The sequence below is a fragment of the Cyprinus carpio genome, chromosome B20 (genome assembly GCF_018340385.1).
Source record: "Cyprinus carpio isolate SPL01 chromosome B20, ASM1834038v1, whole genome shotgun sequence".
NCBI lineage: Eukaryota > Metazoa > Chordata > Actinopteri > Cypriniformes > Cyprinidae > Cyprinus > Cyprinus carpio.
In genome coordinates, this window is record NC_056616.1 from 15,802,203 (window position 1) to 15,816,176 (window position 13,974).

General features: G+C 38.1%; 1 protein-coding gene across 1 annotated transcript in view; it reads right to left on the reverse strand.

Moving 5' to 3' along the window:
- Positions 1-230: 230 nt before the first annotated feature.
- The window catches only part of LOC109108851 (BTB (POZ) domain containing 7), a 55,761-nt gene continuing 42,017 nt past the window's right edge, over positions 231-13,974 (reverse strand). The window contains exons 4-11 of the mRNA XM_042746389.1: positions 11,507-11,715; positions 10,029-10,104; positions 8,131-8,291; positions 6,589-6,732; positions 6,108-6,297; positions 5,418-5,596; positions 4,256-4,618; positions 231-3,410 (exon numbers count right to left, since the gene is read on the reverse strand). Coding sequence (XP_042602323.1) covers positions 2,754-3,410; positions 4,256-4,618; positions 5,418-5,596; positions 6,108-6,297; positions 6,589-6,732; positions 8,131-8,291; positions 10,029-10,104; positions 11,507-11,715 — 1,979 coding nt within the window. The 3' untranslated portion in view covers positions 231-2,753. The remainder of the gene's footprint in view (positions 3,411-4,255; positions 4,619-5,417; positions 5,597-6,107; positions 6,298-6,588; positions 6,733-8,130; positions 8,292-10,028; positions 10,105-11,506; positions 11,716-13,974) is intronic.

The window sequence follows — 13,974 nt, forward strand, 5'->3', positions numbered from 1 at the left end:
CTCCTACCAATCTCCGTTCGATTCAACTCTCTGAGGAGATCACTTGCACCCCAGCTAGGGTCTACGCTGGATCTATTTTTGGATCTGACCCTCTGAAGCTTCGCGGGATGGCAAACTGGAGCTCTCCCACTCAGGGTTCATGACTCTTTCAGGCTTGACTCAGAGGTGGGCTGTAGTAGGAGTCCAGGAGGACCCGTTCATTGCACTGCAACTGCATCAGGCAGTTAAGAAACAACCAAGGGTAGATGAAAAATAACACCTGTGATAACTGTAGATTGAGTTGATTATCATGCAGGATGGCGTTTTCCTCACATATATCTTAACTGTGCTGTTAAGTTCTAATAAAACAGCAAGTATAAAGATAAGAAAAAAAATGTGAGAAAGTGGTAAAAATCTGATTTCCAGCTGTTGGTTCTGGTCCCCCAATGATAAATGTTCAGGGTGAGGCTCAAGAGGTCTGAATGAAGTTGAAAACAATGAAGTCTGAATGAAGTTGAAAAGAATATAAAGGAGGAAAATCAAATTGACTAAAATATGTTGAGAGAAGCTGGTCAGAGGTTGAGAGTCTCTCTGGCACAGAAGACCTTATGCGATTTAAGATGGAGCACTGCGTTAACCAAGGTAAGGTCTTAAGTCCATAACTACAGATACAGCAGTGCTAACCCTAGATCAACTCTTAAAGCCATCTCTGTAAGTCAAAGTGCCTGGGGAGAGATCTATAAAATCAGTCCATGATAAATGCTCCTTCAACGGTCACAGTCACCAACAACAAACATGAAACTCAACCCACTGGTTTCAGTTCAACTTGCTAAGAGGCAAAGAAACCTGGTAGATCAAATAAAATGCTTCCGAGATGCACAAACAACACAAACATCCTCCCTAACTCATCTTTGGTCTAACTGTGGGTTCTTAGTCAAAAATTAATCAAATCTGACTGACCATCCAACTGAAACTCAAGCCTTTTACCAGCGTATAAATTGTCTGAGCACTTTTATCTGACGAAATGAAATGAAATGACATTCTTAGTATTCCTCACAATGTTGTGCTTTCAACCAATAAAACGCTTCTTGTGCTCCAAAGAAAGAAGCACTTGAAGAATGTGGGATGGATACAGCTGAGGATCATTCAGATATTCAACAGAGGTCCCATCCAGCCTAATACAACATAAGATTCTTATATAATAATATTTGAGAGCATGTGAAAATACAGTACCATCATCGCTTGTGGGGAAAGGCTATTGTTGATTATCTTAAAGGGATAGTTCCCCCAAAATGCAAATTCCTTCATTATTCACTAACCCTGTTGTTGTTTCAAATCTGTAGGATACATTTTCTTTCTGCAGAACACAAAAGATATTTTTGATTTGTATGGATAAAACAGTTCTTCAAAATATCTTCTTCTGTGCTCTATAGAGAGAATAAAAGTTACACAGGTTTGGAACGACATTATGAGGATACAATTTGCATTTTTGAGTCAACTAGCCTGCATATTTGCTGTGTCAGTTTTATCTGAGAAAGGTTTTTATTGTAAGGAGAAGAAAGCAAAATGAATATTTAAAATGAAAAAGCAGCACTATTGCACAGTTAAGAATACAGGTATTTCAGATGCTAAAAAACAAGCTTAAAATAAGTCACTTCATCTATAGGTAGGATGTGCAGCAGTGTGTATGATATTGTTTCTTAAAGTGTTGTGTAGCAAATCAAAAGTAAATACTTGTGTCTTAATCCATGACACTTCCAAGAATTCTCTTTTTTGCAAAGCTTGTTCATGACATCATAATTGTTGGTCATCTGCTGACAGAACTAGCACAGAACTCCCGCCCATGGACTGCTGCCATCCTACTGAACCAGAGGACTGAGGATGTGGCGTGAGTTTGGTTTGGTTGAGCATCCTGTACAGTTCTGGAGAACGTGGCTGATAATGATCAACTCATATTTGCTGTCTCTCAGGAATGCCACCAACTGCAGCCTTGGAATGAGAATCTGAATGCAAAGGAGGATGCCAAATTTTTGTTTGAGAGAACAGATAGTTTTTAAAGTTAAAATATATTGGAATGAATCTGGAGATCTGAGTTGTGAAACACGCTAAAACAAAGCCCCATTCACATTTAATGGTGCATCTGTGCCATTGTTATGCCTGATAAGTTGCCTCATAGGAGACAGGGGATTTCATTTGTTTTCCCTTTTATGTTCCATCTCGACTCTTAAATTGCACAGGCTAATGTAAAAGCCGGCGAATGCGGCAGATTACATGAGCTATTACTGCCACTCTGCCCTCAAAAGAAGAAGGAGCCCTTTGTCAAGGACTAGACAAAGTAATGAGTTTGCAACTTATTGCCTTCATATTTTTTCAGTTTACTCCTAAGAAACTAAATGTGTGCATATAGATGAATGTATATTTCTCCAGTCATCATAGTCTGTTCAGGAAAATTAAAGTAAAATAAATATACTGTGATACTTGTACATTAATATCCTGTACATAAATCTAAGGATCTCTCAGATAAAAATATTTTGCATTTTTGACCTCTTTTCAGGGTGCACACAACCAAACCAAGCTCTCCTTACTGGGTTTCAAACCTATCCAGATCTCCCTTTAGCCTTCAGGAAAGCAGCCACTCGCGCAGCTTATGGGTATTCATCACTTCAAGATACTGTCGGCCCTCAAAAGAACACAAAGTGCAGGACTGCTGGTGCCTCACCTGTTAGCTTACACTTAGCATTTAAATCAGTCCTTAGTCTCTTTTTAATCAGGGGTCAGAGAGCAGACTTCCTGTAGGGGTATTCAGGTTTGCTGGGCGACCGGCGGTCTCGGGCACCCAAGCCTCCCTCGTCCCCAGACCCAACGTTTGCCCCTAAGCCCAGCCCCATTCCTTCTGGAGCAGGCCGGCGGCCCGTGGGCCATTCCTCATACTGTTCTGTGGAGGGGCCAAGCCCACAGGTGAGGTCTGTCTCGTTTATGGGCCATGACCTCTGCACAGCTTGTGCTACGCCCCCTTGCGAGACGATTGCCAAGTCTAGTCTCTGTGGAGGCTGTTCCAGCACATCCAGGCGGAGGGATTCTGAAGCCTCGGAGTAGGACGGAGGTGGCGCTCCACCACCTACCTGACGGCTGTGGATATAGAGGTCCGGTCCGCTGTAGGGAGGCACGTGACGGCCTGGGAACTCGTAGAGATCTGGGAAGTCAGGCTGCGGACCCTCAGGCTTGGGTTCAACTGTGTGCCGCTTGCGGGAGGAGTGTGGGTGACGACTGGAGTAACTGTGGGACATTGGAGGAGCTGTAGAAATGTGAGGGTGGGCTTCGTGACTCTCCACCTCCATGGAGACCTCCGGAAGGCGCCGCTCCTTCAGGCTCAATGCTGAAACACCCATGGCAATGTCTGGCATGAACTCATTGATAACAGGCTCCATGTTCTGCAAGAATAAATCACAGGATGTACATTTGCAAAGCTCAAAATGGAAACCCATTTTTCATACTGTACATTATAATGCTGTAATGCCTAAATTCACTTGACACGTTTCAATGATCATCAGCATCAAAGTTTTTATATTTAGATTTTTTTATTTATAACACTATACTTTGTATTATATAACCTCTGCATCAAATTACAAAAAAACTAGTTGTTGCTAATGCGAGGGTGTTTCTAATGCAGCGTTTTTTTCCTTTTTCCCCCCCCCCAAGTCATGAAAACACTATTATGACGTTTATCTTAAGCTACTGTATGTGAGCAAATGGGAATGACAAAATATTTTTGTGGTCCTCTCCCATTCATTACTCCAGAAGTAACCCAACTATGACTACATCCGCTGCTGAGAAAAAGGGTCTATCAGAAGACCCCAGAGGCGGGGCAAGTGTTTTTGTTTACAGTGGCAGAAATGGACACCCACTTATTTAACAGAAAACACATGACTAAGTATTCATTCCTTCCCTTCAAAAAAAAAATACAATATAATACGATATTATATAATATACAATACTTATAATATCATATATGCAATAACCATAAATAGTTTTTCCTTCAATTATTTTAAAATCACAAAGATGCACCCTTTCATTAGTAAATAAAATCCCACCTTTAATAGTGAAGTATATTTACAGTAGAAACCTTTAATGAACTAGGAGTGCAAAAAAATAAAATAAATAAATAATCGTTCATTAATTGTAATAGAGGTAAAATGTTTTGAGATTAATTGAGATTTTGATTTTAGGTCATTTCGTTCAGCCCTAATAATTAGAATAATATATTGGTATTAATCACCATTTGCTTGTCAGGATGAAGATTTCTCCCCCCCTGTGCATTAGTGCCCATCTTGGAAGAGGGCTGTCTGTGGAGGAGTGCATGATTGCATGGGTAGGAGAAAGATCTGGAGGGAGGTTGGGTGGGGACCCGAGGTCTCCAGCCCGTTTTATACTGCTGCTGGCTATGGCCCGGGGTGGTCGGGGGATGATAGGGTGGAGGAGGAGGGGGCAGAGGGGGGTGGAAGCCCACCAGAGCCTCCAGGTCCGTGAACATGCTCTCCACAGCTGGTGTGCTGTTGACCCGGCAGCGACCTGACGGGCGCAAGGCCAGGACGGGACTCTCGTCTCCAAAACGCTCCTCGGGAAAGAATTTGTGTGGATTCTGAAACACAGCACATGTAACCATGAGGGCAATGTTAGTGCTATACATGCTTCAACAATAAGACTTAATAGACTGTCTGGTATGCTGAAGAGGTTTTGACTCCTTCCAAGCTATCCAGCGTAGGTTCAATGGTCACTTAATGGTGAGAATAACAAGATATCGAGGCAATTCAAGAGCTCAGGGAACTTCTAAACCAAGAGCATAGTAACTGGAGAAATTTGCTAGTCAAAACAACATGGAGTGATGCAGAAGTACATGAATGCAGTTATTCCCATCCAAAATTTGTCAGATTGCAAGTACACATTGCATTCTCAGTAAACTATAGTTAACAATATTGTTAATAAGACTTTATTTAATTTTTTTTATTTGCATGTTAATTAAAATGTTAAATTAGATTAACATATCATATAATATATATAAAAAATAATATGTATACACACACACAAACCTATTTTTATATCAAATTTTTAACTGTAATAATATTTAACAATATTAAAGTTATAACTTTAAAAAATAAAAAAAATGCAGCCTTGCTGAGGCATTAGATACCTGACTTTTGTATGATAGTATATATAATAAACACATTGTTGTACACATTGTTCAAATCTGAATAACAAAATTCTCCCGTTTTAATCCTTTTTTATTTGAACAAAATCAGTATGAGTGCCCGCAGTCACTGGAAAATAAATTGAATGCACCAGAGTCCGGGGTAATACTAACTGACATGAAAGTCAGAGATATTCACGGTAGCCATAGCAACACATGTCAGTCTCCACGCAAACAGGATGTGCTGGGTTACCTGTAGGAGTTCTGCAGCCCCATCAGGTAGGCCAAACTCTCTGAGCACACGGATCTGCAGCTCGTAGCTGACTGTGGCGCCCTCACCACAGTTCAGAGCATACGCTCGCTGCACCTGGTCCGTGTGACGCAGCTCCTGCAGCCTACGGATCATTTCCTTCACTACTGCCAACCTGGGCACTGAAAGACAGGGTGATAAAAGGAAAACAGATGACTTATTTAATGTGCAAATACAAATGAAGAAGCTCAGCAGTTAACAACATTACACAGCAGATAAACAACATTAATACAAGATGGGCATACAAGACAAAAAAAAAAAAAAAAAAAAAAATGAATTGTTTTATATAACACCCACAGGATCACAAAGCTTGCCAACATACAAGCCAATGTTCCCACTCACATTATATATACCTAAAAAAACACTGAATAGCTTCTTGCAAAAGAATAGCAAAATTAACTTGAGAAAACAACTTCTCATGGTTTGATTTATGGGATTCGAGACTACATCTAGATTAGGACATGATCTACTTGGCCTTTGTACTGAATCGCAATCTCTCTAAAATGACTTGATAAATCGAGTCACCGCAATCATGTATATAACTGAGCATTTCATACAGATATATAAAGGCTAGTTTTGAAGACCGGCTGAAAGAATGCATCATTACAAGGCATGAATGAGTGTTTAACCCACCTGGTATTTCATTAGCAACCACAGACGGTGGAGCTGTCTGGCTGCCAGCCATTTGCTGGTGGTTGATCATGTGACAACACTGGGGGACGGCATTGTTTACCATGTAGAGTGTGTCGGGTACATTGGACATACGAACCATGCGCAGCCTAACCAGGTCAGTCTGCTCAACCATCATCTCCTCCAAAACCGCCTGGAGAGGACAGCATTAAGGTTATTCTATAAACTAACTGCCTTTTTGAAAAGATTTGATTCACAGTCTACAATTAGTCAATAAAAATTACATTGTATAAAATTTTAAAGTACTTAAAAAAAAAAAAAATGTTATCTTGTATGATTAAAGTTGTATTTTAAAGAAATGCTACTTAATAGGTGTATCATTTAATTGCATTTATCTTTTAATCACTTCTTCTGACTCCACTAGTTCATTGTAATGTTACAGTTAACCACCCTGCTGTATGTGAGGTGAGGAACTGTATCCTACCTTGGCCTCCTCCACATAAGGAGAGAATAACCGTGGGCGGACATAAATGCCAGCACTCTTCTGCCGGAGCCAGGCGTTGGCTTTGCCTCCCTCCGCTGTGGGCAGCATGTCAGAGGGAGGGGTGCTGATCAGACCCCTCTTCATCTGTTAAAAGCAGAGGAAAAGCCTTTACCAATACTTGAAGAGACCGGTCAAGAAGAAGGATTGAAAGATGATGTAATTTGCTGGAGCATTAGCACATTGGGATATCTGTTTTCTTACTCTCTAGCAAATTACATCCTGAGCAGTACTGAGAATCAGAGTATGTACCCATTCATACATCAATCAGTATCACCATTTTTGTCATTCTTATTCAGTGTGAGCTGTACAGAAAAACAAAAGTTACGCTACCCATTTGGCTTGTGGCAGCATGACAAATTTCTGTGCATTTTACAGACTAAGGAGGAGTGTTGGGAAGGTAACTCTGAAAATGTAATAGGTTACAGATTACAAGTTACCCTATTTAAAATGTAATGAGTAGTGTAACTATTTCAATGACTTAAATTACTTAAAGTAATGCAACTGATTATATTTATATTAGCACCTCTTTTTACTTTGAGATCGTTCTAAGGTTAAACACTGATTTGAAAAATAAAGCATAAACATAAACCCAAATAGAAAATAAATCATTTATTGAATAGGCATGTGTCCTATACTCCTGAAACATTGGTGTCTTATTAGACTCTTAGAGGAGTCAATGCAATTTGGGAAAGAAATTAATTAAATCTGTGTGTGTCTGTGTTAAAATATTCAGATGTAACCCCCTTTGTAATATTTAACATTTTCATAAGTTACTGTAATTTAATTACATATTTTTTCTCAGTAACTGTAACAGATTTCATTTACATTTATTTTGTAATTAAATAAAATTACTGCTACATGTACAACACTGCTAAGTACACTAAAAGTGAGTTTTATGATCATTCACTTACATTCATAGTTGGTATGTAAGCATATTCACAGAATGATGCTTCACAGTTTAGTTTAGATGTTTAAGTTCAAGTTTGGTGGGAAAAAAATTGACAAATACAGGTTTTAAATGCTTCTTTTCTATATTCTCTTTGAAAAAAGACATGAAGGAAACTGATTTTGGTGGTTTACACATGATCCTGACTTGCATATTTTTATAAAAAGTTTAAAAGATGCTGCTCATTTGTGTGAAAAGCATGAACCATTTCGAATTCTTTGATGCATTGAAATGTCAAAAGAACAGCATTTATTTAAAACGTGTTACATTATAAATGTTTAACTGTCACTTGTCCATTTAACGTATCCTTGCTGATTAAAATATTTAAAGATAAAATATTTATAGATTAAAAAAAAAAAAGTCTTACTGACCCAGAATATTTTAAAAGAACTGTAAACTTCAATTAAGCGAAGCTGCATGGAGCTAAAAATCAATTCTGTGTGCTTAAAATCTAGTGTGACTGCCCTTAATGCTCCTGTTTAAACTGTATAAACCAAAAGACATACACATTAACAGAAGACACAAAACACACTCACAGTGTCAGAGAAGACCTCACTGTTGGTTGGTAATATGTGCTCAGTTCTGACGAAAGGCAGCAGTGGAGAGAGAATCTCTTTAAGCTCTTCCAGGTCCAGATCCCTTCTTTTCACGCCACGTTTATTCACACTATGTGCAGTACCACTTAACAGGTTAGGCTCTGGGGAACACACAGAAACACACAGTTTCAAACATACACACAAACACACAAGAATTTGAGTTGGAGGAAACGGTGGCCCAACTTTTCTAGCCCACAATATAGATTAGACAAAGATGGGTGGGTGGGAGGGTGTGTGCTTCCAGAGGATTAGCGGTATCGCCATGCAGCTCCACTGACTGCAGACGTGCCCTTGAGCGAGGAATTTAAGCTCCTCTGCACTGAGGATGCTGCACTGCATTGGACCCTAAATTACTAGCTACACCTCAGACAGCAAAGCAGTATTATGTATAAAGACTGTTAACGACAAAATGAAGGTGAATCTGTGCATTGCTGTTTCCCTTTAGAATGTGTTCTGGGAGAAAAGCAATCAGAGATTGTGTTTACGGTTTGGCACCAGCTATAAATGTTCAGAATAGTGTTAGTCTGGGTATATTTGATTCTGTTGGGTACACAGAGCAATTGCAGACCCAGGTCTGGAGCCGCCAGCCATATGCTACGCTTCTGTATTGCAGAGCACTTGGCCTGATTTCTCAGAGCTGAGCCAGTCAGACTCATTACTAGACATTAGGAGGATTGGGGAATAAATCATTAGACTGGCATAGTTCAGACCACCATCTATAGCAAGAGGTGGAAACAGGGACAAATTCAGTGGCACAGAAAAAAAGTTCAGCCCATAGAAATGTGTGTGTGGAGGAGATGGAGGAATAGTTCAGGCAAAAATTAAAATCCTAACATTACTTTGTCACCTTCATGTCATTCTAAACTTTTTCATCCGTGGAACACAAAAGAAGTAGTTTAGCAGAATGTGATAACTGCTCTTTTCCATACAATGAAGGTGGATGGGGACCACAGGCTATCAAGCTCCCAAAAGCTTCATAAAAGTAGTCAATATGACTTGTGCACTACAATTCAAGTTAAAATACAGCACAAGACAAACGGACCACATTTAAGATATTCATGTTAAGATGTTATGATATTTTATCATAAATATTCCACCAATTTTTGGAGTCTGACAGACATGGCCATTATGCACTGTCACTGTATGAAATAAGTCATGTAAAGATTCTTGGAATGAAATACACAGTACCGTTGAAATTATTATTTTTTTTTTAATGAATACTTTAATTCAGCAATGACGTATTCAATTGATCAAAAGTGACAGTAACATTGTAGCGATACAAAAGATTTCTATTTCAAATAAATGTTGTTCATTTGAACTTTCTAGAAGAAAATTGTATCATTTATTCATAAAATAAGCAGCACAACTGTTTTCAAAATTGATTTTCTTGAGCAGCAAATCAATATTTTAGAATGATTTTTGAAGGCAAAGACTGGAGTAATGGATAATGTTTTATATATATATATATATATATATATATATATATATATATATATATATATATATATATATATATATATATATATATATATATATAATAACATTATTTTTAATACCAATAAAACACCACAAAATTACTAAAAAAAAAAAACTAACCAACAAATAAAATGAAGCTGTGTTAAGCACAAGTCTTCTTTTAAAAAACATTCAAATTATATTATCGAAACCAAATTTTTCAAATGTAGTGTTTATAAATACTTGGTTTCTTGAAAAAAAACAACAACAACATAAGTTTGGAACGACATGAGGGTGTGTAAATAAATGACAGACTTTCCTTTTTTGGATGAACTATTCCTTTAATGTGTATCTAGTAATATATCAGTGTCTGCATGTGATACCTCTATCGGCCATCCTCTTGATGAGCTGGTGTTCGCCCCACTTTACAACATACTTGAGGATGTCCTGTTCACTGGCCTGTGAAGAGGGGAGAAGAACAGTACCAGTTTATGTTACTGAATTTAGTCAGTGCTGCAAGGCTGAAGAAGACCGCTGTATACAACAGAACGATATTGAAGGAAAAACAGGATATATAAAACCAATGTATTTCATAGCAGCAGGTCCTGCGGGTACAAGGTAAAACCTGAGAAAAATGAATTTCCTACCATCTTATCTCTTAATGAGAATATTGCACAGCCAAAATCTCATTTCATTCATCGTCAGAAACTGATCCAGGTTTAATGGACATAGATTAACCCTCAAACAAAATTACATTTTTAATATCAGGGTGGCCACACTTTCTTAAATATTTTTTGGGCTTTTTGCCTAAAAAATCCTACAGCAGTAGAGTGCAGACCAGAAATAACGGGCGAGAGAAAGTGAACAGGATTTAGTCATGACCAACAGCTCTTGTATGTCTTGACCAAGTCCACAGCACTTTAAAAATGTATTCAAATCAATAAATCTGACCTATTTGTTTAATTACAGAAAATCAATGTCGATAAACAAACTTTACTCTACTCAAGTCATTTCTAGACATGAACAAGCTCAAAATTCACTGATATTTACAGGTTTTCCATGACCATGCCAATGAATCAATCAGTTAATGCCCCCTTTTTGAGGCAGAGTATAAAAACAACATTTTTATATTGTCAAAACAATGCTAGTCTTTGTTAATATTTGTTTAAAAATTCTTAGTCACTACAGGGATTAGATCATTTCAACAGGTTTGACCCAGACTAGAGTTACCGAAGACTTGTAAATGTTGAACAGCTAGCACACAGGAGTGTGAAGGTGCTAACAGACTTCTGTTTGCCAGGCCAAATCCCAGATGGGGTTACAGCTCTAGTCTCTATATAAGCTCAAGAGGAGACTTAAGGGGGTCATCTGATACAGCTGCTGACTCATTTGTCTAAAAACACAAGCAGGTGACCTTTAAGAGAAGGGAGCCCTGATCAACAGAGATCGATAGATACTGATACTGACACGCTGCTGTCTGAAATGGATAGGCCTGAAGCCCTGCAATGATTTGTGGACTGAAATAAACAAATTTCCCAATAGTGCAATGTGATTCAGTTACCCCTGTATGTTTCCAGAGAGAAAATAAGCTTGACCTTGAAGTAACAGCACAAAAATCATGTGTAACAGACCTTACAAGTAGGTTGTTAGAAATACTGAGCTAGAAAATTAAGTTCAATCAGATTTTTTGCATACATAAACATATTTTGTCTGAGGATCCAATAACGTGCCGTATGTGAACAACCCCTTATTGTTCACATTTAGTTAACAAAATTTCATTTTTGGCATATCTAGTAAAACTAGCTAATCTTGCACTGGGAAATCCAAAAAGTACTCAAGGTGAATTGGTGTAGGTCATCACCTGCAGGTAATCAGACTGAATAGCCACCAGCAGGTGCTCCTTGCTAAGCTCGTAGAGGACGTCGGAGGTCATGACCTGGCTGAACTCCTCACACAGGAAGTGCATGGCCTGCCGATGAACCCATTTGGAGCCGTATGGCTGTGAGCTCCACTTCAGGATGGCCACCACAGAGTCCAGAGAGATGCTGTCTGCCACAATGTCTTCACAGCCTAAGACCAAAAAACAATGACATCACATTTTATTTAGGCATAAACAGGGCTTCAGCTGCTCTTAAACATACAAATCTGTGTCCAAATGTAGTTAATCAAGATTTTAAAACAAAAACGTGGGTGGTCCAGATGCTCTTAGAATAGGACTACCTCCATCTGCCCTCTATGCTGCTATATACATTTCTAAAATCATTTTATCATCACTGTGACTGTAATATAACACTTTAAAAGTTAAAAGAATCCTAAAACACACCAGAAATATATTCTACCACAATATGCAGATATGTCTAAAATATTAATGAAAATGTATGCATTTAAATGTCACTGTGGGAAAAGATGAATAATTTAACCAATTATTCACAACGAAAACACTGCTTTTATGCTGCTTCAAACTGTGCCTTGAATTACTGATTTGATCTGTTTTGTCTCTTCTATTCAATTCTTTTGGTCTCCTATTCCAGTCATCAAAGACCAAATGTCAAAAGAGAGCCATTCAGTGCAGTTTAATCAGTAAATGCCACCGTTTTCTTTTCCTGTGCTTGATACAAAGACCCCTGGAGCAGTGGAGAATTTCATCCTCAAAGCAATCCAAGGCAAGTATCTCTAGAGAGCAAGCTTGGTTTTCCCTTTCTAACATGCATTATGAGAAATTCAGTTTCAACAATAGTTTGCATACAGAAATGTAAAAGTGTATTGTATCACACCTAACAAAACGCATTAAATTGATAAAAACCATAAAGACTATTTCTAAGTATTAGAAAGCTTTCAGAAGGATCATGTGACACTGAAACGTTCTGAAATGCTTTGCCACTACAGGAATAAACTTCATTTAAAAAAATTTTAAAACAGAAAACAGCTTTCTAATTCTAATAATATTCCACAATATCACAGTTTTTACTGAATAATTGATCAAATAAATGTAGCTTTGGTGATGGCATATTAAAAAATATCACAGTGAATAGTTTACATTATAATACGTGTTCCTCACACTATCATACCTGGAGCTTTATAATCATTATCCAGCTTTAAAGGTATGGAAAAAGCAGCTCAGATATTCTGTCTAATAATTAATTTCAAGCTAAACAGAAGAAAGAAAATAACATGTTGATGGAATGAGGGTGAATAAATGACACCATTTCCATAAATGGGTGAACTACTCCTTAAACTTGACTTCCATAAAATTTTTCTACACTATGGAAGTCAATGGGGACCAGCAACTACAGCAACTTCAACTTCTCCAAAATATCTTCTTTTGAAGTAGGCTTGCTGACAGCAACACCGGTTACGTCACTTGCCCACCGTGGCACCGACCCCCACCGTCGTTTTGATTTTTTTTATAGTAATAATAATAATTTAGTTCAGTAAATGATCAGACACTACAATTAAAAACTGAATGCGGCCCCTCAATGCAGCGTGCCGGACGACAGTCGCATCACAAATCAGATTTCATTTATCCAGTGAGGAGAGTGAGTCGAGCTGACAGACAAGAGTAAGGCGAGACAGACAAGACGATGGCGGATAATTTAGTTTCGAAACAAAATGCAAAAGCGCCTGTTTGGCCTTTTATCTGGGCTTTGTTACTAATTTTGCTAATAAACGTTCTACGTTTCTTATTTATTTGGTTATATATTATACATGTTTTCTTAGCCTATTTCCAGTTTTGTATACATATTTAAACTTTATGTAAGTTATTTGTTATTTTATATTAGACATAGCCTGCCCTATAGCATGGTGTCTTATTATTTGTTTTGTTAATAAAAGTTCCATGTTTTATATATAGGCTAAAGTGAGTTTGAGTTGTATCTTGTTGTTGCATTCAAGCAATTGACGCTGAACTGCCGCTAATTTGAATTTGCTTTTAAGCTATTTAAAAGCAACGGAAAGCGAGGAAAAGAGGGAAAATTCAAACAAACTAAAAACGAACGATTGCTTCACGCCGAATTGCCGCTATTTGAAAGTGAAAGTAAAATGTGTATGCCGCTGCTACAAGTTATTTAAAAGCGAAGGAAAGCGAGGAAAAGAGGGAACACCCTCACGGTGACACCAGTATTACCGGTGTTGTCACAAATCGATTAACCGGTGGGAAAATTTCCTCACCGTCACAACCCTATTTTGAAGAAAGAAATTCAAGAAACTCATACAAGGTTTGAAACAACTTGAGGGTGAGAAAATTAAGATAAAGGATTTAGATTTTTGGGTGAACTATCCCTAAGTGTTCAGGCACACTGTGCTGATCAGTACCATTAAATATTCAACTAG